A 27,598-nucleotide genomic window follows, 5' to 3' on the forward strand; every position below is an offset into this window, starting at 1 on the left:
TCATAAATTATATGATTTTATCAGAATTTGCAATCAAAAAATTTGAAATTCGATTCAAGCAAAAACTTGTGTGAGACGATCTCACCAGTCGTATTTTGTGAGACGGATCTTTTATTTGGGTTATCCATAAAAAATAAATATTTTATAATTAAAAATATTTTTTTATCGTAAATATCGATAGAATTGATTAATCACGTTGCTGTCGTCAAACGATCTTGCAAGATATTACTTTCGACTCAAACCAACGCCAAACCCACGTCTATGAACTCCTACTCTCTCAGAAAATCCAACGAAAACAATCTACGTGGAATAAGCAAAAATGGCGGAGGAACAATCCCACGTTGTACAAGTGGATGGGATGCAGTTCTCATACGACAATCAACACCCCTTGTTCTTCGAATTCAGCCTCAAAATCTCCCCCGGAGCTAGATGCCTTCTCGTCGGTGCCAATGGATCCGGTACACTTTATTTGATTAATTTTGATTTTTCGGTAATTTTTTACGCGTTCGTGATGCTGGAGACAATTGATCTCAATAGGGAAGACGACCCTGTTGAGGATATTGGCTGGGAAGCACATGGTGGGCGGCACAGATGTGGTGAGGGTGCTGGGTTGTTCGGCTTTTCATGATACTAATCTTGTCTGCAGTGGTGATTTGGCTTATTTGGGGGAATCGTGGAATAAAACCGTTGGCTGTGTTGTGAGTGTTTTTTCCTCGTTTAATCTCCCGATTTCTGAGTTTAAAGGATTTTGTTGCTTTGATTGTCATTGTAATCCGTGAATTTAGAGGGGTTAATTGCTATTGGTGGCTAGCACCTGATTATATCTTATGTGGGATCAAAGAATTTCGTGGAATAAAGTTGATTTTTTTGTTAGCTATTGAATGTCATATATTTTTTTGTCTAAGTTTTGTAGCTAACGTACCATCACTTTAAAGTCATTTCAATTACTTTTGAGCTGTGTCATTTGCAAAATCTAGAACATGTATGTCTGTCACTTGTCTAAGAGATAGTAGAGAGTGCTTGGGCAGTGATTGGGGGCGGACCTAGGAACATCCCCTTAAGCATGAAAAGTTTGAAATCTTATGATTAATTCATTGAAAAATAATTTTCCACTCTCTTGTTATCGCCTTCCCCCACTCCCCAAGATTTTCAAGCCTAAAAGTGTCTTGTGTCATGTGGTTTATTTGCTACTTCTGCTCATTGTGATAATTGATGTAAGGGAAAGCGTAAAATTTCTCGCTTGGGTGTTTTAGAGTCTATAAGTTAGAGTCTACATTATCTGGGGAATTAATATACCCGCGCCCCTAATGGGTTAAAACTATCCAAAGTGAACATTGAGCTTTAAATATTTCTGGGAGTGAGCAAAGTACGAGATCCAGATCTGTGTCACCGGAAATTGTGAATGTAATAGTTCATCCAGTTAATAGACTAATCATTTTTGTTGGGCTTGAATCATAGCTCTTTTCACTTATTATGAGATGTATGCTGCTTTTCGGTTTTGGATGTTTTGAAATTCGTTCTATAGGAAATTTTTTTTCTCTTTTTTGTTGACCAAATTTTAGGGAGAATTGCCTCTCCAAGGAGATTTTTCTGCTGAACATATGATATTTGGAGGTATGTCAACCATTTACTTTTGTGGCTTGGAAATCATGGATGCTTACTAATTACGATATACCTGCAGTCAGTTTCCATGATCAATGGTCAAACCATCTATTTTTATTCTGACTTTTGTTGAAAGTTCACTATCACTGGGAAGTTTTTGGCTAATGTTCTTCATTTTGAAATGATGATAGTTATGTTGCATTTTTTGTGTATACTGAATGCACTCACATATTTGGCTGAGCTTTGAATCTATTGGACTAAGAGGAGGGTGTGTGACTAAACTTATTTAAAAAGGTTTATAAAATCTCATGTCTTATAAGTTGTTTTATGAGATTATAAGCGATATGTCTTATTTTTAAAATAAGATGTTAAAATGTTTGGATAAAATAAAATAATAAAGCTCAAAGTTGTTGATGTATTTAGTGTTATAAGATCTTTTTGTTATTATAATTACCAAAATTACATAATATTATGAAATTGGTAAACATGGTTATTTTTAACATGTTCATTTAATATATAGTTTTTCTGCCCATTTAATTTTATTAATTTCTTCATCAGAATGATTCTCATCAAACTCTTCATTAAGAGTATTTAAATTGAGATTTTTAAATTTTTCTTCTAATAATTTTTCTATATCAGAAACAGAAGATTTAAATTTAAAATCTTTTATATCTGGAGGGGATTGAATAGAAGAAGTAGCAATAGAAACAATATTATTTTCTTCTTTAGCTTGTATATGAACATCTGGTTTAATTTGATTAATGGCTAAAATTATTTTATCAATACGATTCTTAAGAGAAACTATCTCTTCTCCTATTATCGTAAGATATAAATTTGTATAATTTTGTTTTTCAATTATCTGATTAATATGTTTAACAGTTATTTGTAATATATCATTGTCAAATAATTTTGAAAAAAGCAGTAAAATTTAAAATTTTATTATTTTTTTCTATAATAAAAGATTGTTGAGGAGGATAAACATATTTTTGAATCTGTCCAGAAGAAAGTTTATAATTTTTTTCAAGAATAGAAATATAATCAATAATAAATGTTTTAAAAAACCAAGGAACAAAATGCATTAATTTATTCTGATTTTCACAATATTTGTAAAATTTCGAAACAATATATTCAAATTCTTATTCAGAGAAACTTTTAAAGTATCATTCTCTGAAAGATTTCCATTTGGATAAATAAAATTTTGCATTGATCTTTGCTCTGGCAAGAGATCCTTTAGTAAAATCAATTTTTGGTTTACTATCCATTAAATACTAAAATTCATATCTGAAATTGTATCAGTTTCTCTAACTTTTTGAAAGTTACTTTTATGAACAATATTGTTTTGATTTATGATTAGCTCATCTACTGTATCTTGTACAGAAGATTCTACATCTTCTCTTATCTGAGAAGTAGAAGCTCTAGAAGTTTGAGGAACATCCACCATATAATCTAAGGGTGAAATAAAAGAATTAATAGATCTTGATCTAGCATAGATAGAAGATGTTAATAATCTTCTTTGTTCATTATTGAACTGTATTTGAACAGATCCTTCATTATTTTGTATGACTTGTTGTAAATCTCTATTTATTATAGGATTTCTAGGAACAACTTGTTCAATTATCCAGTTTTCTGGAAATTCAATTTCTTTCCATTTTATGGATCTGCGTGTTGTAATATTAGATCTATTAAAATTAGATTCTATGAGAATAGTTTCATTTAATTTTTTATCTATTCTTTTACACATAGGATTCAGTGTAAATAATGGTTTATAATAAATACGATAACAGATACATATAACTTCTGTACCGGGAGTATAATTATAACCATGAGTTTTAACATTTAATGTTAAAGAATCTAATATATTGATATCAGACAAAGACAAAGATAAATTAGGATAAACATCAAAATATACTGGACCGTGTGCCAGACTAGATTGAATTATTCCCATAAGGGATTGTTTCCAATTCAAATTTCTACCATCTCTTAAAGCTGCTATGAAGCTTTCTGGTAAACCTTCTAAAGTTAAAGGTCTAAAATCAATTTGAATTAAACCTATACGAATAAATCTATAATTTTTCCTATAAGGTAAAATATCTTTATTGTTTAACAATCTAATAACAATTTCATCATTATGAAGAGGTACTGATGATTCTGTAGTTTTAACTACTTGTTTAAAATCAATTATTTCAAAGGTTCCTAACTTATAGATCATTTTAGATTATACTTTAGGAATAGTCCATTTATTCAATAAATCCAAATTTTCTGGTAAATCATATTCTTCATTTAAGCTGTTTTGAACAGTTTCTTTCATACTGAAAATATTCATTGAATAAAAGTGCTAAATTATTAACCAGACTATTTTCATGGCTCTGATACCATCTGAGGCTTAGGAATCAAAGTGAATATGATACGTGGCATTATTTACCAAATTTTCCTTAGTGGCTTTCGCACACATGGAGGTTATTGGTTTCCAGTCTATATACCATCTTCAACTCTTACTGAGCTAAGAAAAGGAAGAATTTAAATTCTAGAATAATAATGAATATAAGGTTCTTATTTGGAACTTTTACAAAACATAAAGGATTTATAAAAGATATACCAAAGAAATTAAACAGATGATTTTACCGAGATCCCATAGAAACATAAATTCATAAAAATCACCCATAAACGCCTTAAACGTCATTTCTCGGCTAAGCAGGCTGAAGGGCTACAACATGAATTTATTTTTCCTGGTTAAACTCGAACCTTGTGTTTACCATTTCCTGGTTCATCTTTTTACCTTATGTTCTAACCAAAGACTCTTATATTACATTAAATTCCAAAAATTTAAATAAATATTTTATTATCTCAATTTAATTTCAAGTTACAAATAAATATAGATCATGTCATAGTAAGGTAATAATTTAGCACGAATACTTTAGCCTGTCATTCAAGCTAATCTTATGAAATATAAATTATTTAAAACAGTAAATAAAAACAGAAAATAAAAACAATATAAACTTACAAGGTTGTTATCAGAACTTCAAACTTTTATTGATAAACTTCAGAAGGGTTGTTTACAAGAGAGAATAAAGGGGAGCAAACTCAACCGTGTTTCTCTAAGAACACAGAAATAACCTATAAATAGATAGAAGAGCCGGACCTCAAACCCCGGATTCCATCTCAAAATATAAATAGTAAAATGCTTTATTAAAACAAATAGTAACATGGTTACAAAATTCAAAAAGTATACAGTGATATGCCACCCACTTTTGTCATGATATACCATGATGTGTAATTCCACCAACTCTGACTCGTGATATTCCACCAGCTTGATTGTGATATATCAGCAACTTTATTAAAGATGAATTCCTAATCATCTTTAATATTATCTTTTATTGAATTCTTCCGATTTTCAAAAATATCATTTATTTGAGAAAATTGAGGAATATCATCCTCTGGATCTTGTGCATATTGCATTTTCATTAGATGTATGAATTGATTTTCGCTGGATTTTGAATCAGAACATCCAATATTCTGAAAAAGATCCTTCCTCATTTCTTCAATATAAACCTCAATCATTTTGTATTTCGAATAAATCTCAATCATAGAGGCTTTTTCTTTTTCTTGTTGATTATGAAATTCTTTCTGGTATAACGAAATTTTCTCCTCCATTTGATGAAGAGTGTCATAACCATAAGGTTTTCCAGTTTCTGGATCATCTCGTAATAATTTGTCCCAAAATTTAGTAGAACTGACTCGCCATATGCAAGGAATTCCTTCATCAGTATATCCAAATTCTGGTTGCCATTTCCAGATCCATGGGATTCCAAATTCCATGAAGAATAGACATAAAGTCTTTCCATCAATCCAATGTTCAGAGAATGATTTTTTAATACTTGGGGAAACATTTAACCAAGTATTCATGGGTTTTATAAAATCCTCTGGCAAAATCTTTGCAGATGGACCAAATATTCCACCAGATTAGAAACCAATTTGGAACAGGAAGATGAAAAACATTTTCACAAATCTTTAGAAACCATGTATGTTTCCTTTTTTCATTTTCATAAAACAGTATTTTATTAAAACTTTCAATATAATCCCAAAAATTGAATTTGAAACTCATTTTATGACTTTCAGAATCAAATTATTTGTCAACCAATGGAGATATACCCCATTCTTCAATAGATATTATCTTTTTGATAATGAATTTGGAGAAGTTATAACTTCCTTTTTACTGAGTATTACTGAAAAAGTAAGTTATATCAACACTTTTTGTAGATAACAGAAGATTTTCATAAAATCCTCTTTGCTTATATGAACCATATACATATGATGTGTTGGTTAAGTATCTTTCCATGATAGTCCATGGAATTTTCTCCCATTGGGTATCTTTTTCTTTATAAGAAGAATTAATTCTCGATGTTTTGTCTCTGTATATAGAGCATAATCATTATCATCTTCTTTAATGATATTAGCATATAATGCTGAAGATTGAGAATCTGTATTATTTCTCTGTTTTTGTTTAAAAAATTCTTGAAACTCATTGTATAACTCATTATTTTGCTCAGTATTACTGGCTGATTAACTGGATAAGTTCTGGGCTGTTAGCCTTTGCTTTCCATGTTGTGCTATAATATTAGGGGATTTTCCCCTACCACCTCGCCTTCTATAAGAGAACTCTCCTCTGCCTCAAGAATTCATATCTGTGAATAAAGACATTAGGATAAATATTATCGAGTTAAGAAATCAGGTAGATGATTATCTTCACTTTTTTTATAAATGATTTCAAAATCAAAGGGAGCTAAATGAGCCTGCCATCTTGCAAACATTTGTTTAGACACATCATGTTTAAAGTCTTTATTAAACATAAATTTTGCAGATTTGCAATCAGTTTTTATAATAAACTTTTGGTTATATAAATCATCTTGAAATTTTAAAATACATCTAACAATAGCTAAAATTTATTTTGCTACCGTGGAGTAATTTTTCTGGGCATTATTCCATTTTCCAGAATAAAATCGAATAAGAAATTCTTGTTTTGTTTGAGGATCTTTCTGTTTTAAGATTCCTCCAAAACCTATATCTGAGACATCAGTTTCAACTATTTTATCCCATTGGGGATTAGCAAGCATAAGACAAGGAAGATTTTTAACATTTTCCTTAATATTTTTAACAGCCATAGTATGTCTTTCAGACCAAGGATAAATGATTTTTCTTTAACCTATCATATAAGATAGCAGAATTTTTAGTAAGATCTTTTATATAAGGAGAAATATAATTTAAACTTCCTAAAAATCTCTGTAACTGAGTTTTATCAGTTATAATATCTGGAAATTTCGAACCAAATTCTATACTTCTCTGTACAGGAATTATTTTTCCTTTCTCAATCATATGACCAAGAAATCTAATATTGGTTTGAAATAAAATCATTTTAGATTTTGATATAACAAGACCATTTTGAATAACAATATTTTTAAACATATCTAAATGTTTAAAATGTGTTTTTATATCATTAGAAAATACTAATATATCATCTATATAAACAATTATAAAATTGCTATAATTATAAAAAATATCATTCATAATTTGTTGAAATTCTGAAGGGGCATTTTTAAGACCAAATGGCATAACAGTCCATTCATAATATCCTATTAGAACATTAAAAGCAGTTTTATATCTATCAGATTCTTTTATTTGAATCTGCCAAAATCCTGATTTTAAATCAAATTTTGAGAAAATAATTGCATGAACTAGTCTATCTAATAAATTTTTTTTATTAGGAATAGGATGCCTAATCCATTTTAAAACCTTATTAAGGGGTTTATAGTTTATTACTAATCTAGGAACTCCTCTTTCCTGCTCAGAATGTTTATTTACATAAAAAGCAGTACATGACCGAGGAGATTGAGAAGGTTTTATTAAACCTTTATCTAATAAAGAATGAATTTCATTCTTACATAATTCTAAATATTCAGAATTCATTTGACAAGGACGAGCCTTGGTAGGAATATTCTTTTCATCAAAATTCTCTTCATATGGAAGAGAGATAATATGTTTCTTACGATTCCAAAAAGCATTTGGAAGATCATTACATATTTCTAATGAAAATTTATTATAAATAATTTTAATTTTTTCCTGTAATTTTGGATTTTGTAATTTATCATCTATAGTTAAAATATTAACTTCTTCTTTTAAAAAATTAATTTGAAAAGTTTTCCTATCAGTCTTTTCTTGTAACTCATTGAAAATTCTATGAACAGGTTTAGTTATAAACTTAAAGGAAATATGATTACCTTGAAAAGTTCCTATAATTCCTGTTTCATCAACATAAGTGAAAGGATATATTTGATAAATAAAAGGAAGACCAAGTATAAGTTGACTAGAAATATCTTTTGCTAATAAAAAACTGGTTTGAATGCAGTTTTTATGTTTGCAAATATATGCTTTTGGTCATTTATAATTTATTTCTAATGGTTCTCCTCCTGCATGAGAAAGAGAATGAGTGGTTTTATGAAAATATTTAGTAAGAATTAATCATTCCTGTATAACATTTAAATCTGCACCACTATCAATCATAGCAATGAAAATTTTCTTATAAGAATTATCAATTAATAAAGTAATGTTGGTGTACCATTTTTGAGATATTATCATGCTTAAAACAGATAAATGTTTTTGATTTGGATCAGGAAAAGAAATATCTTGAAGATTATCAAAACTTTCAGAATTATTAACTGAATTATTATTAGTTTCAATAATTGAAATACGATAATTTAAACTATTATTATTATGTTGTAAAATTTTACTTGTTTTTTAAGATTTTCTATTTCTTTGACTAAATCCTGTATAGTAACTGGATTTTGTTTACTATATTTTTGTTGTAGAAGATTTTTTACTTCTTTCATAGAATATGCTTGTTCTTGTTTAACAAGAATATTATTATTATTGTTAGTAGAAGCGATATTTTCCATTTGATCTATAATTGTAGATTTTAATATTGGATCCTTAATCATTTTAAGGAATTCTAAAATATCATTGTTAGTTAACACATTAATATTTAAATCTTGAAATTGAGACATGAGTTTATAAAAATCATCATTTTGATTTTTATTATCCTCTATATGATTTAAACAAGATTTTCCTTGTAAACAATTATTACATTCTTCTAAATCAGAAATCTCTGATTCACTATCTAGTATTTCTTCTGAAATATAAGAATCTGATGAACTTTTAATTTCACTGTCAGAATTATTATTTGAATCAATTATTATTTTAAATAATGTTTCTTTTAGATTTTCATCTATATATAAATTATTAATTTTGTTTTTAGCCCAACATTGATTAGCATAATGTCCTGGCTTTTTACATTTTCTACAAATTATTAATTTATTTTTATTTTTATAATTTTCTGTTTTCCGTAAATCACGGCTTTCTTTTCTTTTCTTCTTTTTATCTTTTTGTCTTTCAGACAAATATATTTTCTTTTTATAAATTTTTTCATCTTTATCTATTATTTTCTTCTTACCTTTATTAGGTAAATCCATACCAAATTGATCACAAAATTTACCTAATTGTTTTTTCTCAAGTAAATTCTGTTTTTTAATTTTGATTATTTAATTTTAATTCATTACAGAGAGCTAAACCCTCTTTAATACAAGTACTAATTAATTTTCCATAAGTATAATTTTCATATGGAATATTAATATCATCTTTTCTTAAAACTTTTCTAATTCTTTCGGCAAATAGAAAAGGTAAACCATCTATAAATTTGTCTTTCCAAAAACTATTATTACAATCTGGTATCTCTTATATTCTAGATAAAAATGTATCTTTATACCATCTAAAATCAGTATGTGTTTTACATTTTAGATTACTTAATAAAGTACGAATTTTTTCACTATCATCAGTGAATCTACCAGTAAAGTGTTCAATCATTGTCATTATTAATGAATATACTACATTTTCTGATTGAATATTATTCTCAATTTTTATTGAATTTATAATATCATCCTTTTGAGATTGATTTCAATAATTATCCCACCAACCTTTAAATAATTATACATAAGCATTCTGTGAGCAGTATTATAGATTTTCTTATCACTAAAACCATCAATATTCTATTCATAATGACTTTTCCCATTATAACTATTAGCAAATATATATTCTTGTTCTTCAATAAGAACATCCATGGATGTGTGTGAAAGCCACTAAGGAAAAATTTTGTAAAACAATGCCACGTATCATATTCACTTTGATTCCAAGCCTCAGATAGTATCAGAGCCATGGAAATAGTCTGGTTAATAATTTATCACTTTTATTCAATGAAGATTTTCAGTATGAAAGAAACTGTTCAAAACAGTTTAAATGAAGAATATGAGTTACCAGAAAATTTGGATTTATTGAATAAATGGACTATTCCTAAAGTAGAATCTAAAATGATCTATAAGTTAGGAACCTTTGAAAGAATTGGTTTTAAACAAGTAGTTAAAACTATAGAATCATCGGTACCTCTTCATAATGATGAAATTGTTATTAGATTGTTAAACAATAAAGATATTTTACCTTATAGGAAAAATTATAGATTTATTCATATAGGTTTAATTCAAATTGATTTTAGACCTTTAACTTTATGAATTCTCGAGGCAGAGGAGAGTTCTCTTATAGAAGGCGAGGTGGTAGGGGAAAATCCCCTAATATTATAGCACAACATGGAAAGCAAAGGCTAACAGCCCAGAACTTATCCAGTTAATCAGCCAGTAATACTGAGCAAAATAATGAGTTATACAATGAGTTTCAAGAATTTTTGAAACAAAAACAGAGAAATAATACAGATTCTCAATCTTCAGCATTATATGCTAATATCATTAAAGAAGATGATAATGATTCTGCTCTATATACAGAGACAAAACATCGAGAATTAATTCTTCTTATAAAGAAAAAGATACCCAATGGGAGAAAACTCCATGGACTATCATGGAAAGATACTTAACCAACACATCATATGTATATGGTTCATATAAGCAAAGAGGATTTTATGAAAATCTTCTGTTATCTACAAAAAGTGTTGATATAACTTACTTTTTCAGTAATACTCAGTAAAAAGGAAGTTATAACTTATCCAAATTCATTATCAAAAAGATAATATCTATTGAAGAATGGGGTATATCTCCATTGGTTGAAAAATAATTTGATTCTGAAAGTCATAAAATGAGTTTCAAATTCAATTTTTGGGATTATATTGAAAGTTTTAATAAAACACTGTTTTATGAAAATGAAAAAAGGAAACATACATAGTTTCTAAAGATTTGTGAAAATGTTTTTCATCTTCCTGTTCCAAATTGGTTTCTAATCTGGTGGAATATTTGGTCCATCTGCAAAGATTTTGCCAGAGGATTTTATAAAACCCATGAATACTTGGTTAAATGTTTCCCCAAGTATTAAAAAATCATTCTCTGAACATTGGATTGATGGAAAGACTTTATGTCTATTCTTCATGGAATTTGGAATCCCATGGATCTGGAAATGGCAACCAGAATTTGGATATACTGATGAAGGAATTCCTTGCATATGGCGAGTCAGTTCTACTAAATTTTGGGACAAATTATTACGAGATGATCCAGAAACTGGAAAACCTTATGGTTATGACACTCTTCATCAAATGGAGGAGAAAATTTCGTTATACCAGAAAGAATTTCATAATCAACAAGAAAAAGAAAAAGCCTCTATGATTGAGATTTATTCGAAATACAAAATGATTGAGGTTTATATTGAAGAAATGAAGAAGGATCTTTTTTAGAATATTGGATGTTCTGATTCAAAATCCAGCGAAAATCAATTCATACATCTAATGCAAATGCAAGATGCACAAGATCCAGAGGATGATATTCCTCAATTTTCTCAAATAAATGATATTTTTGAAAATCTGAAGAATTCAATAAAAGATAATATTAAAGATGACTAGGAATTCATCTTTAATAAAGTTGCTGATATATCACAATCAAGCTGGTGGAATATCACGAGTCAGAGTTGGTGGAATTACACATCATGGTATATCATGACAAAAGTGGGTGGCATATCACTGTATACTTTTTGAATTTTGTAACCATGTTACTATTTGTTTTAATAAAGCATTTTACTATTTATATTTTGAGATGGAATCCGGGGTTTGAGGTCCGGCTCTTCTATCTATTTATAGGTTGTTTCTGTGTTCTTAGAGAAACACGGTTGAGTTTGCTTCCCTTTATTCTCTCTTGTAAACAACCCTTCTGAAGTTTATCAATAAAAGTTTGAAGTTCTGATAACAACCTTGTAAGTTTATATTGTTTTTATTTTCTGTTTTTATTTACTGTTTTAAATAATTTATATTTCATAAGATTAGCCTGAATGACAGGCTAAAGTATTCGTGCTAAATTATTACCTTACTATGACATGATTTATATTTATTTGTAACTTGAAATTAAATTGAGATAATAAAAGATTTATTTAAATTTTTGGAATTTAATGTAATATAAGAGTCTTTGGTTAGAACATAAGGTAAAAAGATGAACCAGGAAATGGTAAACACAAGGTTCGAGTTTAACCAGGAAAAATAAATTCATGTTGTAGCCCTTCAGCCTGCTTAGCCGAGAAATGACGTTTAAGGCGTTTATGGGTGATTTTTATGAATTTATGTTTCTATGGATCTCGGTAAAATCCTCTGTTGTTTAATTTCTTTGGTATATCTTTTATAAATCCTTTTATGTTTTGTAAAAGTTCCAAATAAGAACCTTATATTCATTATTATTCTAGAATTTAAATTCTTCCTTTTCTTAGCTCAGTAAGAGTTGAAGATGGTATATAGACTGGAAACCAATAACCTCCATGTGTGCGAAAGCCACTAAGGAAAAATTTGGTAAAATAATGTCACGTATCATATTCACTTTGATTCCAAGCCTCATATGGTATCAGAGCCATGAAAATAGTTTGGTTAATAATTTAGCACTTTTATTCAATGAATATTTTCAGTATGAAAGAAACTGTTCAAAGCAGTTTAAATGAAGAATATGATTTACCAGAAAATTTGGATTTATTGAATAAATGGACTATTCCTAAAGTATAATCTAAAATGATCTATAAGTTAGGAACCTTTGAAATAATTGATTTTAAACAAGTAGTTAAAACTACAGAATCATCAGTACTTTTTCATAATGATGAAATTGTTATTAGATTGTTAAACAATAAAGATATTTTACCTTATAGGAAAAATTATAGATTTATTCGTATAGGTTTAATTCAAATTGATTTTAGACCTTTAACTTTAGAAGGTTTACCAGAAAGCTTCATAGCAGCTTTAAGAGATGGTAGAAATTTGAATTGGGAACAATCCCTTATGGGAATAATTCAATCTAGTCTGGCACACGGTCCAGTATATTTTGATGTTTATCCTAATTTATCTTTGTCTGATATCAATATATTAGATTCTTTAACATTAAATGTTAAAACTCATGGTTATAATTATACTCCCGGTACAGAAGTTATATGTATCTGTTATCGTATTTATTATAAACCATTATTTACACTGAATCCTATGTGTAAAAGAATAGATGAAAATTAAATGAAACTATTCTTATAGAAACTAATTTTAATAGATCTAATATTACAACACGTAGATCCATAAAATGGGAAGAAATTGAATTTCCAGAAAACTGGATAATTGAACAAGTTGTTCCTAGAAATCCTATAATAAATAGAGATTTACAACAAGTCATACAAAATAATGAAGGATCTGTTCAAATACAGTTCAATAATGAACAAAGAAGATTATTACCATCTTCTATCTATGCTAGATCAAGATCTATTCATTCTTTTATTTCACCCTTAGATTATATGGTGGATGTTCCTCAAACTTCTAGAGCTTCTACTTCTCAGATAAGAGAAGATGTAGAATCTTCTGTACAAGATACAGTAGATGAGCTAATCATAAATCAAAACAATACTGTTCATAAAAATAACTTTCAAAAAGTTAGAGAAACTGATACAGTTTCAGATATTATTTTAGTATTTAATGGATAGTAAACAAAAAATTGATTTTACTAAAGGATCTCTTGCTAGAGCAAAGATCAATGCAGAATTTTATTTACCCAAATGAGAATCTTTCAGAGAATGGTACTTTAAAAGTTTCTCTGAATAAGAATTTGAATATATTGTTTCGGAATTTTACAAATATTGTGAAAATCAAAATAAATTAATGCATTTTGTTCCTTGGTTTTTTAAAACATTTATTGTTGATTATATTTCTATTCTTGAAAAAAATTATAAACTTTCTTCTGGACAGATTCAAAAATCTGTTTATCCTCCTCAACAATCTTTTATTATAGAAAAAAATAATAAAATTTTAAATTTTACTGCTTTTTCAAAATTATTTGACAATGATATGTTACAAATAACTGTTAAACATATTAATCAGATAATTGAAAAACAAAATTATACAAATTTATATCTTACGATAATAGGAGAAGAGACAGTTTCTCTTAAGGATTGTATTGATAAAATAATTTTAGCCATTAATCAAATTAAACCAGATGTTCATATACAAGCTAAAGAAGAAAATAATATTGTTTCTATTGCTACTTCTTCTATTCAATCCCCTCCAGATATAAAAGATTTTAAATTTAAATCTTCTGTTTCTGATATAGAAAAATTATTAGAAGAAAAATTTAAAAATCTCAATTTAAATACTCTTAGTGAAAAGTTTGATGAGAATCATTCTGATGAAGAAATTAATAAAATAACTAGTAATGATAGTTATTATTTATATAATTTTAATTATAACTAGTAATATTAGTTTATTAATATAACAATGAAAATATTTATATTATGATAATAATTTTAATAATCACGTGTTTATGTTAATTAATACTTATTGTTGTTAAAAATGAAATAATATAAATAGTAATCATAATTATATTGGTTATAATAGAATTTGTATAAAAAATAATAATAAATATAATTTTTATAATTATTATTGGTTATTAATCAATTTATATATTATGTAGATAAATGTATGTTTAAAATGTTATAAAATATATGGGGATGATTTTGTCTTTAAAACACATTCAAATAAGATCTTAAAAAAAAGTGGGAATAAAGTATTTTTTTACAATAACTTATAAGCTGTCAAAAATTACTTTGACAGCTTACACGTTTTTAAAAAAATTTGCCAAACAAATTCAGAGATTATAAGCTCTATAAGAACTTATAAGTTGTTTAAGAGACCTTATAAGCTCTACCAAACACCTACCAAACACCCTCTAAGACCCAAGTTATGACTGATTTTATTTGTTTTTACCTTTTTATGGTCCAGTTGAATGCGTTGACCCCGTTAGGCGCGATAAGCTGATTGAATTACTTGATATTGATCTTCGTTGGAGGATGCATAAAGTTTCTGATGGCCAACGTCGAAGAGTCCAAATTTGCATGGGTCTCCTTCATCCTTTCCAGGTAAACTGGTAGTCTGCCTGGACAATGAAATGCCAGTATGGTTCAATAGAGAATTGTCATTTCCTTCTTTTTTTTTCTCTACATTTTGAACCATTAGTTTGAACTTGGAAGTGTCTGGTCCTCTTTTCAAGATATGTTGAGATGAGATAAGATACTGCTAACATTTGTTCAGAATTGTCTCCGTCATATTGACTATTCGAAGCTTGAATTATCCAGGTTCTTTTGTTAGATGAAATCACTGTTGATTTAGATGTTGTGGCTAGGATGGACTTACTGGAATTTTTCAAGGAAGAATGTGAGCAGGTGGTGTTAATTATTCGATCTTCTATATTCATGCTTACGAAACACAGCTATCCTATCGCTAATATACGTGATGATTGTCATATTTGTTTTGTTTGCAATTTCTTGATTTCTAAAGAAAATATATGCAATATCAGGATTCATTAACCATTTGTCATATTTTCAGAGAGGAGCAACAATTGTTTACGCAACCCACATATTTGATGGGCTGGAAACTTGGGCTACTGATCTTGTTTATGTTCAAGATGGCGTGTTGATGAGATCAGAGAAGGCATCAGGTCTTAAAGAGCTGGATTATTTTCCTAATTTGCTATCTGTGGTCGAGTCTTGGCTTCGATCTGAAACTAAGATAGAAAAGAAACCCATTAATCCGACGCCCCAGCCTCAAGCATCTTCTCCTTTTAGATCTTCGAGGCATATGGCATACTATCGTTGATCAAGATAATTCGCTACCTTTCAGCTGAAATTTGAACCAAGAAATTGTCTGGGTGACCGAATTCCATGTCTTAGAGAACAATCTACTTTCAAATTAGAAATCGTCAGCTTGCTGGTGGTTCAAATCTTCTGTTTTTAGCACTTTTTTTGCTCCCGTCGTATCAAAAATGTGTTCTTTACTCCCCAACAAAACAGAAATGAGCACACATGAATAAAGGACAGCCATTTGAATATTCTCTGTGACCATCATGGCCTCTTTGTGACGTTCGTATTCTTTTGTTGAAAGTGTATATATATATATATATACACATATATCCATATACATATACATATACATATACATATGTATATGTAAATATATATCAAGTAATAAATCAAGTATTGTTCTTGAAGTCTCGGAGCTGAGCATATTAATCGTTTTTCTTAGTGATTTTGAAGTGGTAAAATCATTTTAAACAAGTTTTTCAAATTCCTTCTTCCATATTAAAACCATCACTGATGATTTGTGGATAAGGTATGGTCAACTAATTAGCTCCGTAAAACAACGGTAGACTTTTTTCAAATATTAGCTCACACGAATCTTTATCTGCGAGACATGTCAACATTACTGATATTCACAATAAAAAATAATATTCTTAACATAAAAAGTAATATTTTTTCATAGATGACCTAAATAAGATATTCGTCTCACAAAATACAACTCGTGAGACCGTCTCACACAAGTTTTTGTCTTTTTCAAAAAAGTAAAAAAACAATGGTAAATTTTCTATGATAGTCGAGATGACATTTTACACGTATATTTTATATTAATGCCTATCTAAAGGAGGTCCTAATTGTACATCATAGTTAATAATAATAAATAATATGATATAATATTTAAATTATATAATTATTATTTCTCACTGGTTGTCTTAGTCTTCGGCCATTAATTTTGATTTTTTTATTAGCTAATGATTATGATTAAAGATGATCTTTGACAAAATAAAATGCCAGCTAGTAAAGAAAAAAGAATTCAAAGTCTGTTGCGGTTATTTTTTAATTAGAAAATTATTTCGACCAGTTTTCATATAACAATCATCGTATTAGAAATTTTTTTTTTTTTTGTTTATTTAATCTGCATGTTTAAAATTAAAAATAAAAAATAACGAGGAAGTGATTTTATAATGGAACATAATATTGATTTTTTTTAAAAGAAAAATCCAATACTCTGAAAAGCGGTATACGATAGTCGGACAGCCATCCACTGTCTAAGTGCTTAGGTGGCCGCCCAGACGGTTTTTTTATTTTATTTTTACCAAAATCTAATTTTTTCCTTTTTTAATCTCCGTGTTTCTATAATAATTATCAAATTTGAACTCAAAATTAATAGTATATTATCATCTTTTTATCATATACAAATTTATTGAAAAATATTTAAAACAATCTTTTTTAAAAAATAAAAAAGTCTTATATATTACATTAAGCGTTGTATAGGCGGATCTTAAAATTTTCATTTTTTGGGTTTTTTTAAAAAAAATTATGACACACTGGTGACTAAATATATATTAATATCATGGACTGACCAAATTAATATACACAAATCCAAGAACTTAAACTAATGAAATTTATAAGATATTAATGGATAATTATATCCAATATATAACTGTAGGTCCGAACCTTAATATCTCATCTTAAGAGAATGGAACGAAGATACATAACTGTGAATTTAGACTGTGACACCATATTAAAATCATGGATTGAGCATCAGTTCGCCTTAAAATTGGTTCAATGAGGATTGTCTTAGCTCACATACATAGCTTTAAAAAATTAATTCAGCCGATGAAAAGACAAATGATCATAAGTTCGACAAGACGGCCCAACAAAAAATTTCCTAAAAACTTGTGTCTAATTTGTTCGGTCTCTGTGTGGAATAATTAATATTATTAAATTTTTTTGCAAAAATAAGTTATCCCATGAAATTAAATAAAAACAAAAGAGAGTATTTGATTAAAATTTAAAAGGTCTAATCTAAATTCTAAATATAAATATAAGTGTACTTTCCTTATCATAATCGGAAATGACATCCACTTCCCCCCCTCCCAAAATCCGCACCACTCGAGCCCTAAATTCTATTCTCTCTGTGTCTCCCCGATTTACTTTTCCCTTCCTAATTCACCTTCCCCTGCTCTTCTCTTCGTTGCCAACCCCTCAATTTTCGCTAATCCCCTCACCCCCGTGTTCTTCTGTATCATTATTTGTTGATTCATCATTTTTTTGATTGAGATAATGATCCCATTAGCTGTTGATATAATCGCGAACTAGGGTTCCATATAGGGTGTTTCATAATTCCAAGGCTTTTTAACCTTTACCTTTTGTGGGTATATTGGATCTGCAGCTAGGAGCGGACAATTTGTTTTTTAATTTTATTTATGTCTTGTTCGGGATCCGTCAATGACAATCGATGACGGCTTCTTATATTGGGTTTTCGATTTAGGCGTTGTCTTCTTTCCAGGGGCGTGATTCAGTAAAATAGCGCGTTCCCTTGTATCGGTGTTTTTTTTTTATCGATATTTTGGATCTGCAGCTGGTAGCGTAAATATATATATTTTTTAACCCTGTGAGGGCTGAGTGCATTTATCTGGCAAACTTTCATTTGTAATTCGGTACTTTTTGGAATTCCGGATCAAGGTTGGATTTTTGGAGTTATTGAGTTGAATTGGTTGCCATGGATCATGTCGTGGGTGGAAAATTTAAGCTCGGGAGAAAAATTGGGAGTGGTTCATTTGGAGAACTCTACTTAGGTATTTTATTTATTTATTTATTTAGATGATTGTAATTTTTTTTCTTTTTTGTTTTATTGTGTTCTGTTGAGGTTTCAATGTATTTTAGTCTGATGCTGAATCGGTGATTCATTGATGCAGGTGTGAACGTACAAAATGGCGAAGAAGTTGCCATCAAGCTGGTATTCTTGTTTGTTTCAATTATCTTTTGCTAGTTCTTTTTGACATCTGTAGTGACTTTATTTCAAAAGGTTCAACCTTTATTTTGCAGTAAAATAAGCTTAGTTTGTTGACTAAATAAGCAAGTCTTGCTTGTTTGTATCATGTAAAACTTGCTCTGGAAGTTTATGTTTTCCAATTTTTATATCTTCATACCATAATACCATATCTTTGTATATGCTTACTTTGTCTGTGAATACTTGTGTCGGGAAGCTGAAAGTTTTTTGTATGTCAGGAGGTGATATATCTGTTGTTGATTTTATTTTATCAATTAACGAAGCTATTTGGTTATGCCACCATTATTAGGAATCTGTGAAGACCAAACACCCTCAACTACACTATGAGTCAAAAATTTATATGCTTCTACAAGGTGGAAGTAAGTCGCTCACTCTCTCAAACATCACTCTCTTTCTCACATGTGCACACACAATCACTCTCTTAGTCACCCACACGTACACAATTCTTCTATATCAATGAGACATCAAACAAGTAAAGCAAACAGAGATTGAACCTTCTATTTGATCCTAGATTTTTTGTCTATCGATGGGGTGGTGTGTAGTGGTTTGTTTTTCCTTCCTTTGTGTGAATTCCTAATTGTAGGAATGTTAACCGTCCTTTGCTCGATGTTTATTTGTGTTTGAGTTGATGCATTTTAGCTGCACTCAAAATTTGAAAATAGGTTATATGATAACCATAACTCACCATTTTGGAGTAGAACTCATAAAGTATTTCATGAATGAATCTGATATATCATGTTATATATCATGCAGCAGGCATTCCTAACCTGAAATGGTTTGGAGTTGAGGCTGAGTATAATGTCATGGTGATAGACCTTCTGGGACCTAGTTTGGAAGATCTATTCAATTATTGCAATAGGAAGTTGTCCTTGAAAACAGTTTTAATGCTTGCAGATCAATTAGTAAGTTGTTGGGATTTTCAGTCTTTATTGTAGGTTATGTTCTTAGTTAATCATTAAGTCATGGAACAAGAGAATATATGCACTATTTTCAGATCAATAGGGTTGAATATATGCATTCAAGAGGATTTCTTCACCGTGATATAAAGCCTGACAATTTTTTGATGGGCTTGGGGCGCAAAGCAAATCAGGTACGCCTTTTATCTTTTTAGGTTTCATTCTGTCATTTGTGTTTTATGAATATTATGTGTGTTATTATTTATTTTGTTTCTTCTCACAATGAATGTCGACACTGCCAATAGGATTTCTCAAATTTGTTTTGCTTTTTTATGTATTTGCTTTAGGACTATCATCTACAAATCATGGGTAGAGTTGTCCTAACTGGTCAAATGGCTGTATGAATAGTTCTTTTGGTCTCCTATGTGCAAGATGGTGATATCTGTTTTAATACACTAAATTACAGGTGTATGCTATCGATTTTGGTCTTGCCAAAAAGTATAGGGATCTACAGACTCATAAGCACATACCATACAGGTACCTTGCCTTTGCATTTGATTTGGCAAAAGTTAGTATCTCTTATTTATCTCCAACAATGGTCCTGGATTTAGCCGATCTTTCCGGTCTCTACTAAGTGCTGTTAATTAAAAAACTCAGCTATTGGTTTATCTTGGTCTGTGATCTGTAAATAGAGTAGACATGGAATAAAAATGAGATGATGGTTGAGTAAATTAGTGTCATGACTCATGCAAAAAGTGATGATGTTCATCTTCATTTTGTTGGCTTCGTGGTTTGATTTACGTAAACACAAAACAAACAAGTGAGAGAGGATTCTCCTGTTCGTGTGTAGTTTGTGAGTCCCTGAGTTACTGGAGTGAGGAGGACTGGAGGAGATTTCGTGAATATGGGGTTTGGCTTAAAAGGTTGGCCTGACTTGTACAGAGTGGTTGAAAGTTCATGACACAGTAGAGTTTAGCAATTAGCAGAAATCCACAAGTGTGCATATTGTTCCTTTCAAACATTCTATACTTTGAATTAAGAACTCCTTGATTTGCAACTTATGGTGAATCAAACTTTTAATCTGCCTGTTTTATCATGACTGATAGATATTTTGAGTGTATTTTTTGCTGAACTGCGACTATTGATGTTCAATGTGTTTATTGAACCTCTTTTTGGCAGAGGTAACAAATATAATTCTCAAATTCAAATAATTTCTCTTCATGATCACAGTGGTTTCGAACCTTTTCTTGATCTTCCAAAAAGGTATTGCATGCACTGTTTATGTTGTAGTTTCCTGGTCCAAAAGTTATATGGTAAAACAAATAGACAGGTATAGATATAAAGCATTCTCGACTCGTGGTTAACTAAAATGTAGGATTAAATGAAATACTGGTGAGGGGTAGAAACTTGAATATGGCTTTTGTTTTATGTTTCTCGTGGGAACTTATTTATTCTCCGAGTAGATGGATATGGAGTTTTTTTACTCTTGATTTTTCTGGAGATTTTTTTACAGTTCTGTTTTTGTCTTCTATGCACTGATTGAGTACACTTGGCATTTATTTCAAGGGAGAATAAGAATCTTACAGGGACCGCTCGCTATGCCAGTGTCAATACACACCTTGGAGTTGGTGAGTGATATATATATTCATCATAAGTTTCTTATCTGGAAGTTTCTAATTTCAATTTAATTAGTCATTTTGTGGTTTAATGCTGCTGGCAGAGCAAAGCAGAAGGGACGATTTGGAATCTCTTGGTTATATCCTTATGTATTTTCTGAGAGGAAGGTTTGTTGGATATTTGTGACTCACACCCTTTATACTGGTTAATTTTTTTTGGTACCTTGTTTGAGATTTTCGTTAACATTTATTTTTGTAATTTTGTACTTCCTAACTTATTTAACATGCTTTATATTCCAGCCTTCCATGGCAAGGACTCAAAGCTGGTACCAAAAAGCAGAAATATGACAAGATCAGTGAGAAGAAGATGTTAACACCAATAGAGGTTTGTATCCTGTTCCATGCTTATATTTTTCGCATGCGCAGATAATGTTTTCGTAACCAGTTTGAAAGACTAGGTTTTTGTTCAATCAAATATTATTTCTCTGTATTTGATCATTTACTTTCTTAATTGTCATACTGGTGACCAGAGAATGTTACATGATTTAGAATATTTGCAGGTTCTGTGCAAATCATATCCTTCAGAATTCATATCTTATTTTCACTATTGTCGATCTTTGAGATTTGAAGACAAGCCAGACTATTCTTACTTGAAAAGGCTTTTTCGGGACTTGTTTATTCGAGAAGGTAAAGACCATTGACTACTTCAGCCACATTCTTGGATCAACTTTCTATGTGCTTCATTGATTTTCTTCCCTGTCTTTGCCAAGTACCTTATTGCATGTCTTGTATTTAATCACGCCTATGTTGCAATATCACTCAGGGTACCAATTTGACTATGTGTTTGATTGGACTATATTAAAGTATCCTCAGATAGGTGCCAGTTCCAAAGCAAGAGTAAGTGCTGATCAATTCCTTTTTCCTTTGGATCTTATTTCGATACAAGTCTATTAATCGATGCACTTGCTTTTAGAATCCCACTGGCAATGCAGTGGCTGGAACTTCTGGTGAAAGACCGGGAAGAACTTCAGGTAACCTCTCTTACCTCTAAATAACACCTGGAGCGGCAAACTTCTTGGAGCATGCATTCATCCGATTTGTTAATTGATAATTGGTTAGCTCATAGCTGAATTCTATGCGAGGGCATGGTTTATTTCAGTCTGATTTGTGTGATGATTATCATGTTGACCATAAAAGCGTAGTTATGAACTGCAAAGAAAGCTAAAGAAATCGCGAAAAGATATTATCTGTGCCTCTTCTAATGCTCTGCTTTGCGTAAGAAAATTTGAAGGGCCTTTGGTTCGTGTTTTAGTTTCTTCATATATATTGAAAATTATGAAAATTTCTAGATGTGGAAGAAGTGATTTTATTTGGATTATACATGTTGAAACAGTGATATGACGATGTAGAAAATAAACCACCTTTGGATCTATTGGTTTCAATCTTAAGTTTCTGAAATGGAGTCGAGACGTGTGGATGTGTACTGTTTGCGTTTTTAATTAAATAATGCATTAAGTTTCCCTTCAAAAGTTTTGATTGGGTGCACCAGATCAATCATATTTCTCGTAATGGATTTCTGTCCAGTGGGGCGAGATATTCGAGACAAATTTTCAGGCGCAGTTGAAGCTTTCTCTAGAAGGAATGCTTCAGGTCCTGCTCGACCTGGTGAGCATTCAAGATACCGGACATCATCAGAAGATGTACCTTCATCCAAGGATGTGGTAATATTCCTTTTTTTCTCTCACTTTCCATTAGCAATTAGGTCGCTCAGAATTGTATTAAGTTGGCTTTCTTTCTTTCAATTGAAATCCGAAAGCTCTCTCGCCCTCTAGAACCAAGACCATAATCTGACCTGCCATTTTGGGTTTGATTGTGTCGGGTCCAGCATGGAGAGGGAGGGGTAGGGGTCTAGATGTTATTATTGGATCGTAAAATAAGCACTCCGGTGACATTTTATCGTTAGCACACCCTTTTGATACAGCTATTGCAGCTTAGTTATATTTATACATGCTTAAGTTTCTGTTTAGTAGTTATAATAATAATCGTGATGGTTTGCATCATGATCTTTGTGATATTGAGATTCTATGGTTTGCTTGTATGCAGCAACCTGATACAGAAAGAGGCTGTATGTCTCGAAATGGCAGCTCTTCGAAGAGAGCAGCAGCCATTTCGAGTAGCCGGCCAAGCTCCTCTGGTGAGGTTACTGATGGCCGTTCTAGCAGATTGGTCTCAAGTACTGGTCGTATATCCACGGCGCACAGAAGTCAGCCTGGCATCGAGCCCAAGCCATCATCTTTCTCTCGTGCTCCTGTTACTAAAGGTTCTCGAGACGATCCTCTTCGCAGCTTCGACTTTCTCTCTATCAGGAAGTAACTGGTTATGGCCTCCACAGATTTATAAAATGCTTTCCACATGAGAAATGTGGCTGCACCACCAGCATAATGTATCAGTCGTCAAAGGGATCAATGAATTTTGTGTCATGCAATTTTTCTATTCTTCGAGATTACAGTAGTATTAATAATTGGTGTTTTATGTATCCACGAATATTTGTTTTTGTTTTGTTTTTTTAATGTAACTTTTCAAATGATCATCGAAATGACACTAAAAATTGTGCAAGGAAGTTCGAAAGTCAAAAATTATTCTATATCTGAGTCGAATTCTAGTTCATGTTAATTTATTTAATAGATTGAATGTAAGTATATAGGATTTTAAATTTTAATCATGCTTACAAAATACAAATAATATTCTATAGTACTTGTAACAGCAACTTTAATTTTGATTGAATTGCAGTAATTACATAGTTTATATAATTTTTATATGGGTAAATTATGTTTTTTTTTAAAATTTAATCTATATTTTTAAATTTGTAAATAATTTATTATATTATCTATAATATAAAAGTATTATAAAATATTATTTTTTATCTAAATTTTGTATACAATTATTAATATAAAAATTAATATTTATTATATTATCATTATAGATATAAAAAAGGTATTATAAAATGTTATTTTTAAAGTTTTAGATTTTAATATAATGTGTAGATTTTTTATACAACTATTAAAATAAAAAATTATAATTTATGATAAGCACCACTTAAACTTAAATAACAAATCGATTTCTGTATAAGGTCGAGTAGGTTTAGGGATGACAATCGGATGGGGTGAGTGCAATTCACTTCCTCAAATTACATCCCTACATTTATATCCGCCTAGATCCCCGCTTTTTTCGGGTTAGGAGAATCCCCGAACTCGAAATCGCGATGATCAAATCCTCTTCCCATCTCCATCCTCATTTCAAAAATATTAATGAGGAAAATATGAGAACGTGTTCAAGGATATTTTAGAATAAAAACTTATTATTATCTATTATTATTAGTTATAATATTAATATCAATATCAATAATAATAATAATAATATATTAATATTTTAAAACATAATAATATTATTATATTATTAATACTAATAATATTATTAGTTTGTTATTAATATTATTTTCGTGGTAGATTCAGAGATGATGATAATAATCTCATATTTGTCTCGAACCCAAATCCAAAAAAATCGGAGATTCTCATCTCCGTTTCAGGTTTTTCCCATAGACACCGAAACCGTGAAGAAAGCTGTCATCCCTATGTAAGCTCTTGGACTTCGTACTTGTTGGCTCATGCATGCTAGCAGCCGTTCAATGGTAAATTATTAACACAACTCACTTATTTTATGTTGCTAACTCAACTCTACGAAAGTCGAGTCGATTTTGATAGTCTAAATGATATATTAGGTCAGGTGGGTCAAGTAATTGAAAACCCAACACACTTATTTTATGTTGTGTGACGGGTGTCACATGTTATGACATTCTATATCTTGCAGTTGTCCGACTTTTTTAATCTTTTTGCATCGATTTCGCCGTCGTATGTAATAGAGAAAAAAAATGCAATTGAATTCAAAAATATTTTCGGCACTTTTCGTTTCATTTGAAATGGATTTCAAAGCCCAAAGGTCGATCCCCTGATTTGTGCCTCTTCAGCCCATATTTTAGCGGCTCAAAGGCCTAAGGTCGAGCTCCATTAAACTCTAGGTTTAATCTCATCGTCACTTTGTCGGTCATGGTAGCTGGAAATGGCTGTGATAGGTATGGTTAATGAGATCTTATCTACGTGGATATTGCTCTCATTTCATTTCAACGAATAAGATTTTGAACACATATAATTTTAAAAAAAAAGTGGATCCTACGTATGCATAGGCAAATATTGGTTATACATCCTACTACGAGGATAATGTCCACATGGATAGAATGAAATAAATCGTGGTGAGTCCTGCTCACGGCGGAGGCGCGTAGAGCGGCCTCCGCCCGCCGCCTTCAACTTTTTCTCGAGTCTATGTGAGCTTCTGGAGATCTTAATTTTTTAGAAAGATTTTACGAAAACCGCGATCTAAAACGGTTAGATTCTCACTGAGATTTGTTACTTCTGTTTGCAGCCATCTATTAGCTATCTATTCTCTGTAAGATACTCCTCTTTCCTAGTTAATGAAAGCTGAAATTTTGTTGTTTCCATATGGAAATTTAATAACAAATGAACTTCAGAGGACCGCGTTTGTTACAGTATCTATTTTGTATGATTCAAGAGATTCGTGGAATAAGGCAGTGATTAGTATGCAGTAATTTTTTGTGGGTTTTTAGTGCCTTGTTTTGCTGTGGTATTGTGAATTATTTTGTGGATGAGCTCTTCTTGTTAGATCATTTTGATGGTCTGTATCTTTGGATTCATTTTCGTCTACTAGCTTGGAACCTTATTGTGTATGATGAAGCATAACTGCCAAATGATGTTTGGGACATTGCGCAAGGTCTTTGAGTTCCCTATGGTTATTTTGCCTTGGGATAATGAAATAATCAGCATACATTTTATCCCTTCTGATGGCATTGGAATCAACTGTTGAATGCAAAGCTATCATTTTCCTATATGCTAGTGCATTTTTGAGCTCACTCACCCTTTTACGGTGGATCGAATCATATCTTGGTTAGTAATGGTTCCCTGTAAATTGAATTTGTTTGTGTTGTGAAATGAACTTTTTCTGAAGATACATGGAGGTGTATTGTCTAGAATATAACATCGGTGGTAGCTCTCTCAATTATTTGTATCATCTGAGTGGGAGGATAAATGCAGAAGAGTTAGATGTTACTTCAGAATGATCACTAGAGTTGAGTGCATTGGATTGTAAGTCTAAGCAAAAAAGCATGTAGAAGATCAAACCGCTTTTACATACCTTGTACATCGAACATCACAATAGAGTATATTAGTTGGTATCATCGCATTTCACATTTGTTTTTCTATCCAACAGTGGTACCTTTTATCGTAGTGAGCTACTATCCTATAGATGCAAACTACCGAAAATTTACCGTAAGACATGTTCTATTCATAAACTTATATAAATATATTCATTTTTTTAGTACATATTGATATATGTGGATTTTACGTGTTTTTCTTATTATGTGATAGCTCATTGTGTTGCATTTATCGTTTACATTGCATGCATTTTGTGTTATTTTAGCATAATTTATGTTTTCTTGTTGTTCATAAGGCTCTTGGTTGAAAATATAGTTAATTCGTGACTGAATCGAAAACAATGGGAGAATTTCGAAGGCCACCCGCCCGGGCGGAAACTTACATCCGCCCTTGCGCCTGCAAATATGAGAAAGAAGAATATTTGCGAAAGTCATCCGCTCGGGCGGAAATTTCGCAATCCGCCCGGGCGGAAATTAACTTCGCCCGGGCGCGTCAATCAAAATTTTGGAACAAGATCTACGAAGGTCATCCGCCCGGGCGGAAACTTATGTCCGCCCAGGCGCGATTGTAATTTTGGAAAGATTTTGGCCGATTTCTTCCCTTGTTTCTGAAGGGGGAATGATATGGAAGGACAGGAGGCACGAAATTCAGAGATTATTCAGCAGCCACCACAAGCCTTGGAGAGGATTTCGCGCTTGGATTGAAGATTCAAAGATTTTCGGGCATCGTCTTTGCGTTTTTCGTCAAATCTAGTATTTCTAATTTAGTTTTTATCTTTTAAACATTAGTGTGTTTATGTTTATTATGAATTCGAGTAGCTAAACTACAATATTAGTTGGGCTTTAAGGAGATCCTACCCCGAACTCTGATTTAGTTAATTTATATTTCAATTGTTGGTTTATTCTTGATTGTGTTACTGTTTTTCATTGTGTTGTTAGAGCATAACTAACTTTAACAACGTTTTATATTGCGAGTGAGTTCGAGAGAATAGCTTGTGATATGAATTCGAGTAGCATA

The 27,598-nt window shown here is 30.7% G+C and overlaps 3 protein-coding genes across 6 annotated transcripts in view; all 3 read left to right on the forward strand.

The window, feature by feature from the left end:
• Positions 1-217: 217 nt before the first annotated feature.
• LOC142556750 (ABC transporter I family member 19-like) lies at positions 218-16,025 on the forward strand. Its single transcript, XM_075668232.1, has 6 exons — positions 218-458; positions 538-698; positions 1,563-1,614; positions 14,921-15,057; positions 15,274-15,360; positions 15,524-16,025. Exons 1-6 carry the CDS (start codon positions 320-322, stop codon positions 15,791-15,793), a joined length of 846 nt encoding a protein of 281 aa, XP_075524347.1. The 5' UTR covers positions 218-319; the 3' UTR covers positions 15,794-16,025.
• Positions 16,026-17,868: 1,843 nt separating this feature from the next.
• The window catches only part of LOC142556670 (casein kinase 1-like protein 10), a 43,620-nt gene continuing 33,890 nt past the window's right edge, over positions 17,869-27,598 (forward strand). The window contains exons 1-14 of one of the 2 annotated variants that reach the window (XM_075668151.1): positions 17,869-18,572; positions 18,693-18,733; positions 19,077-19,146; positions 19,541-19,689; positions 19,782-19,877; positions 20,150-20,220; positions 21,250-21,311; positions 21,404-21,467; positions 21,600-21,684; positions 21,860-21,986; positions 22,123-22,196; positions 22,273-22,330; positions 22,884-23,020; positions 23,403-23,907. In XM_075668151.1, coding sequence (XP_075524266.1) covers positions 18,497-18,572; positions 18,693-18,733; positions 19,077-19,146; positions 19,541-19,689; positions 19,782-19,877; positions 20,150-20,220; positions 21,250-21,311; positions 21,404-21,467; positions 21,600-21,684; positions 21,860-21,986; positions 22,123-22,196; positions 22,273-22,330; positions 22,884-23,020; positions 23,403-23,672 — 1,380 coding nt within the window. In that variant the 5' untranslated portion in view covers positions 17,869-18,496 and the 3' untranslated portion in view covers positions 23,673-23,907. Of the gene's footprint in view, positions 18,573-18,692; positions 18,734-19,076; positions 19,147-19,540; positions 19,690-19,781; positions 19,878-20,149; positions 20,221-21,249; positions 21,312-21,403; positions 21,468-21,599; positions 21,685-21,859; positions 21,987-22,122; positions 22,197-22,272; positions 22,331-22,883; positions 23,021-23,402; positions 23,908-27,598 lie in introns of those variants that run through there. The other variant, XM_075668152.1, reaches the window with a different exon arrangement.
• LOC142556669 (pentatricopeptide repeat-containing protein At5g46100-like) overlaps positions 25,663-27,598 on the forward strand; it is a 34,925-nt gene continuing 32,989 nt past the window's right edge. The window contains exon 1 of one of the 3 annotated variants that reach the window (XM_075668150.1): positions 25,663-26,314. The gene's annotated coding sequence lies outside the window, so the exon portion shown is untranslated. The remainder of the gene's footprint in view (positions 26,315-27,598) is intronic. The other 2 variants (XM_075668148.1, XM_075668149.1) reach the window with 2 other exon arrangements.

Source organism: Primulina tabacum, chromosome 9 (assembly GCF_025594145.1).
Source record: "Primulina tabacum isolate GXHZ01 chromosome 9, ASM2559414v2, whole genome shotgun sequence".
In the NCBI taxonomy this organism is placed as follows: Eukaryota; Viridiplantae; Streptophyta; class Magnoliopsida; order Lamiales; family Gesneriaceae; genus Primulina; species Primulina tabacum.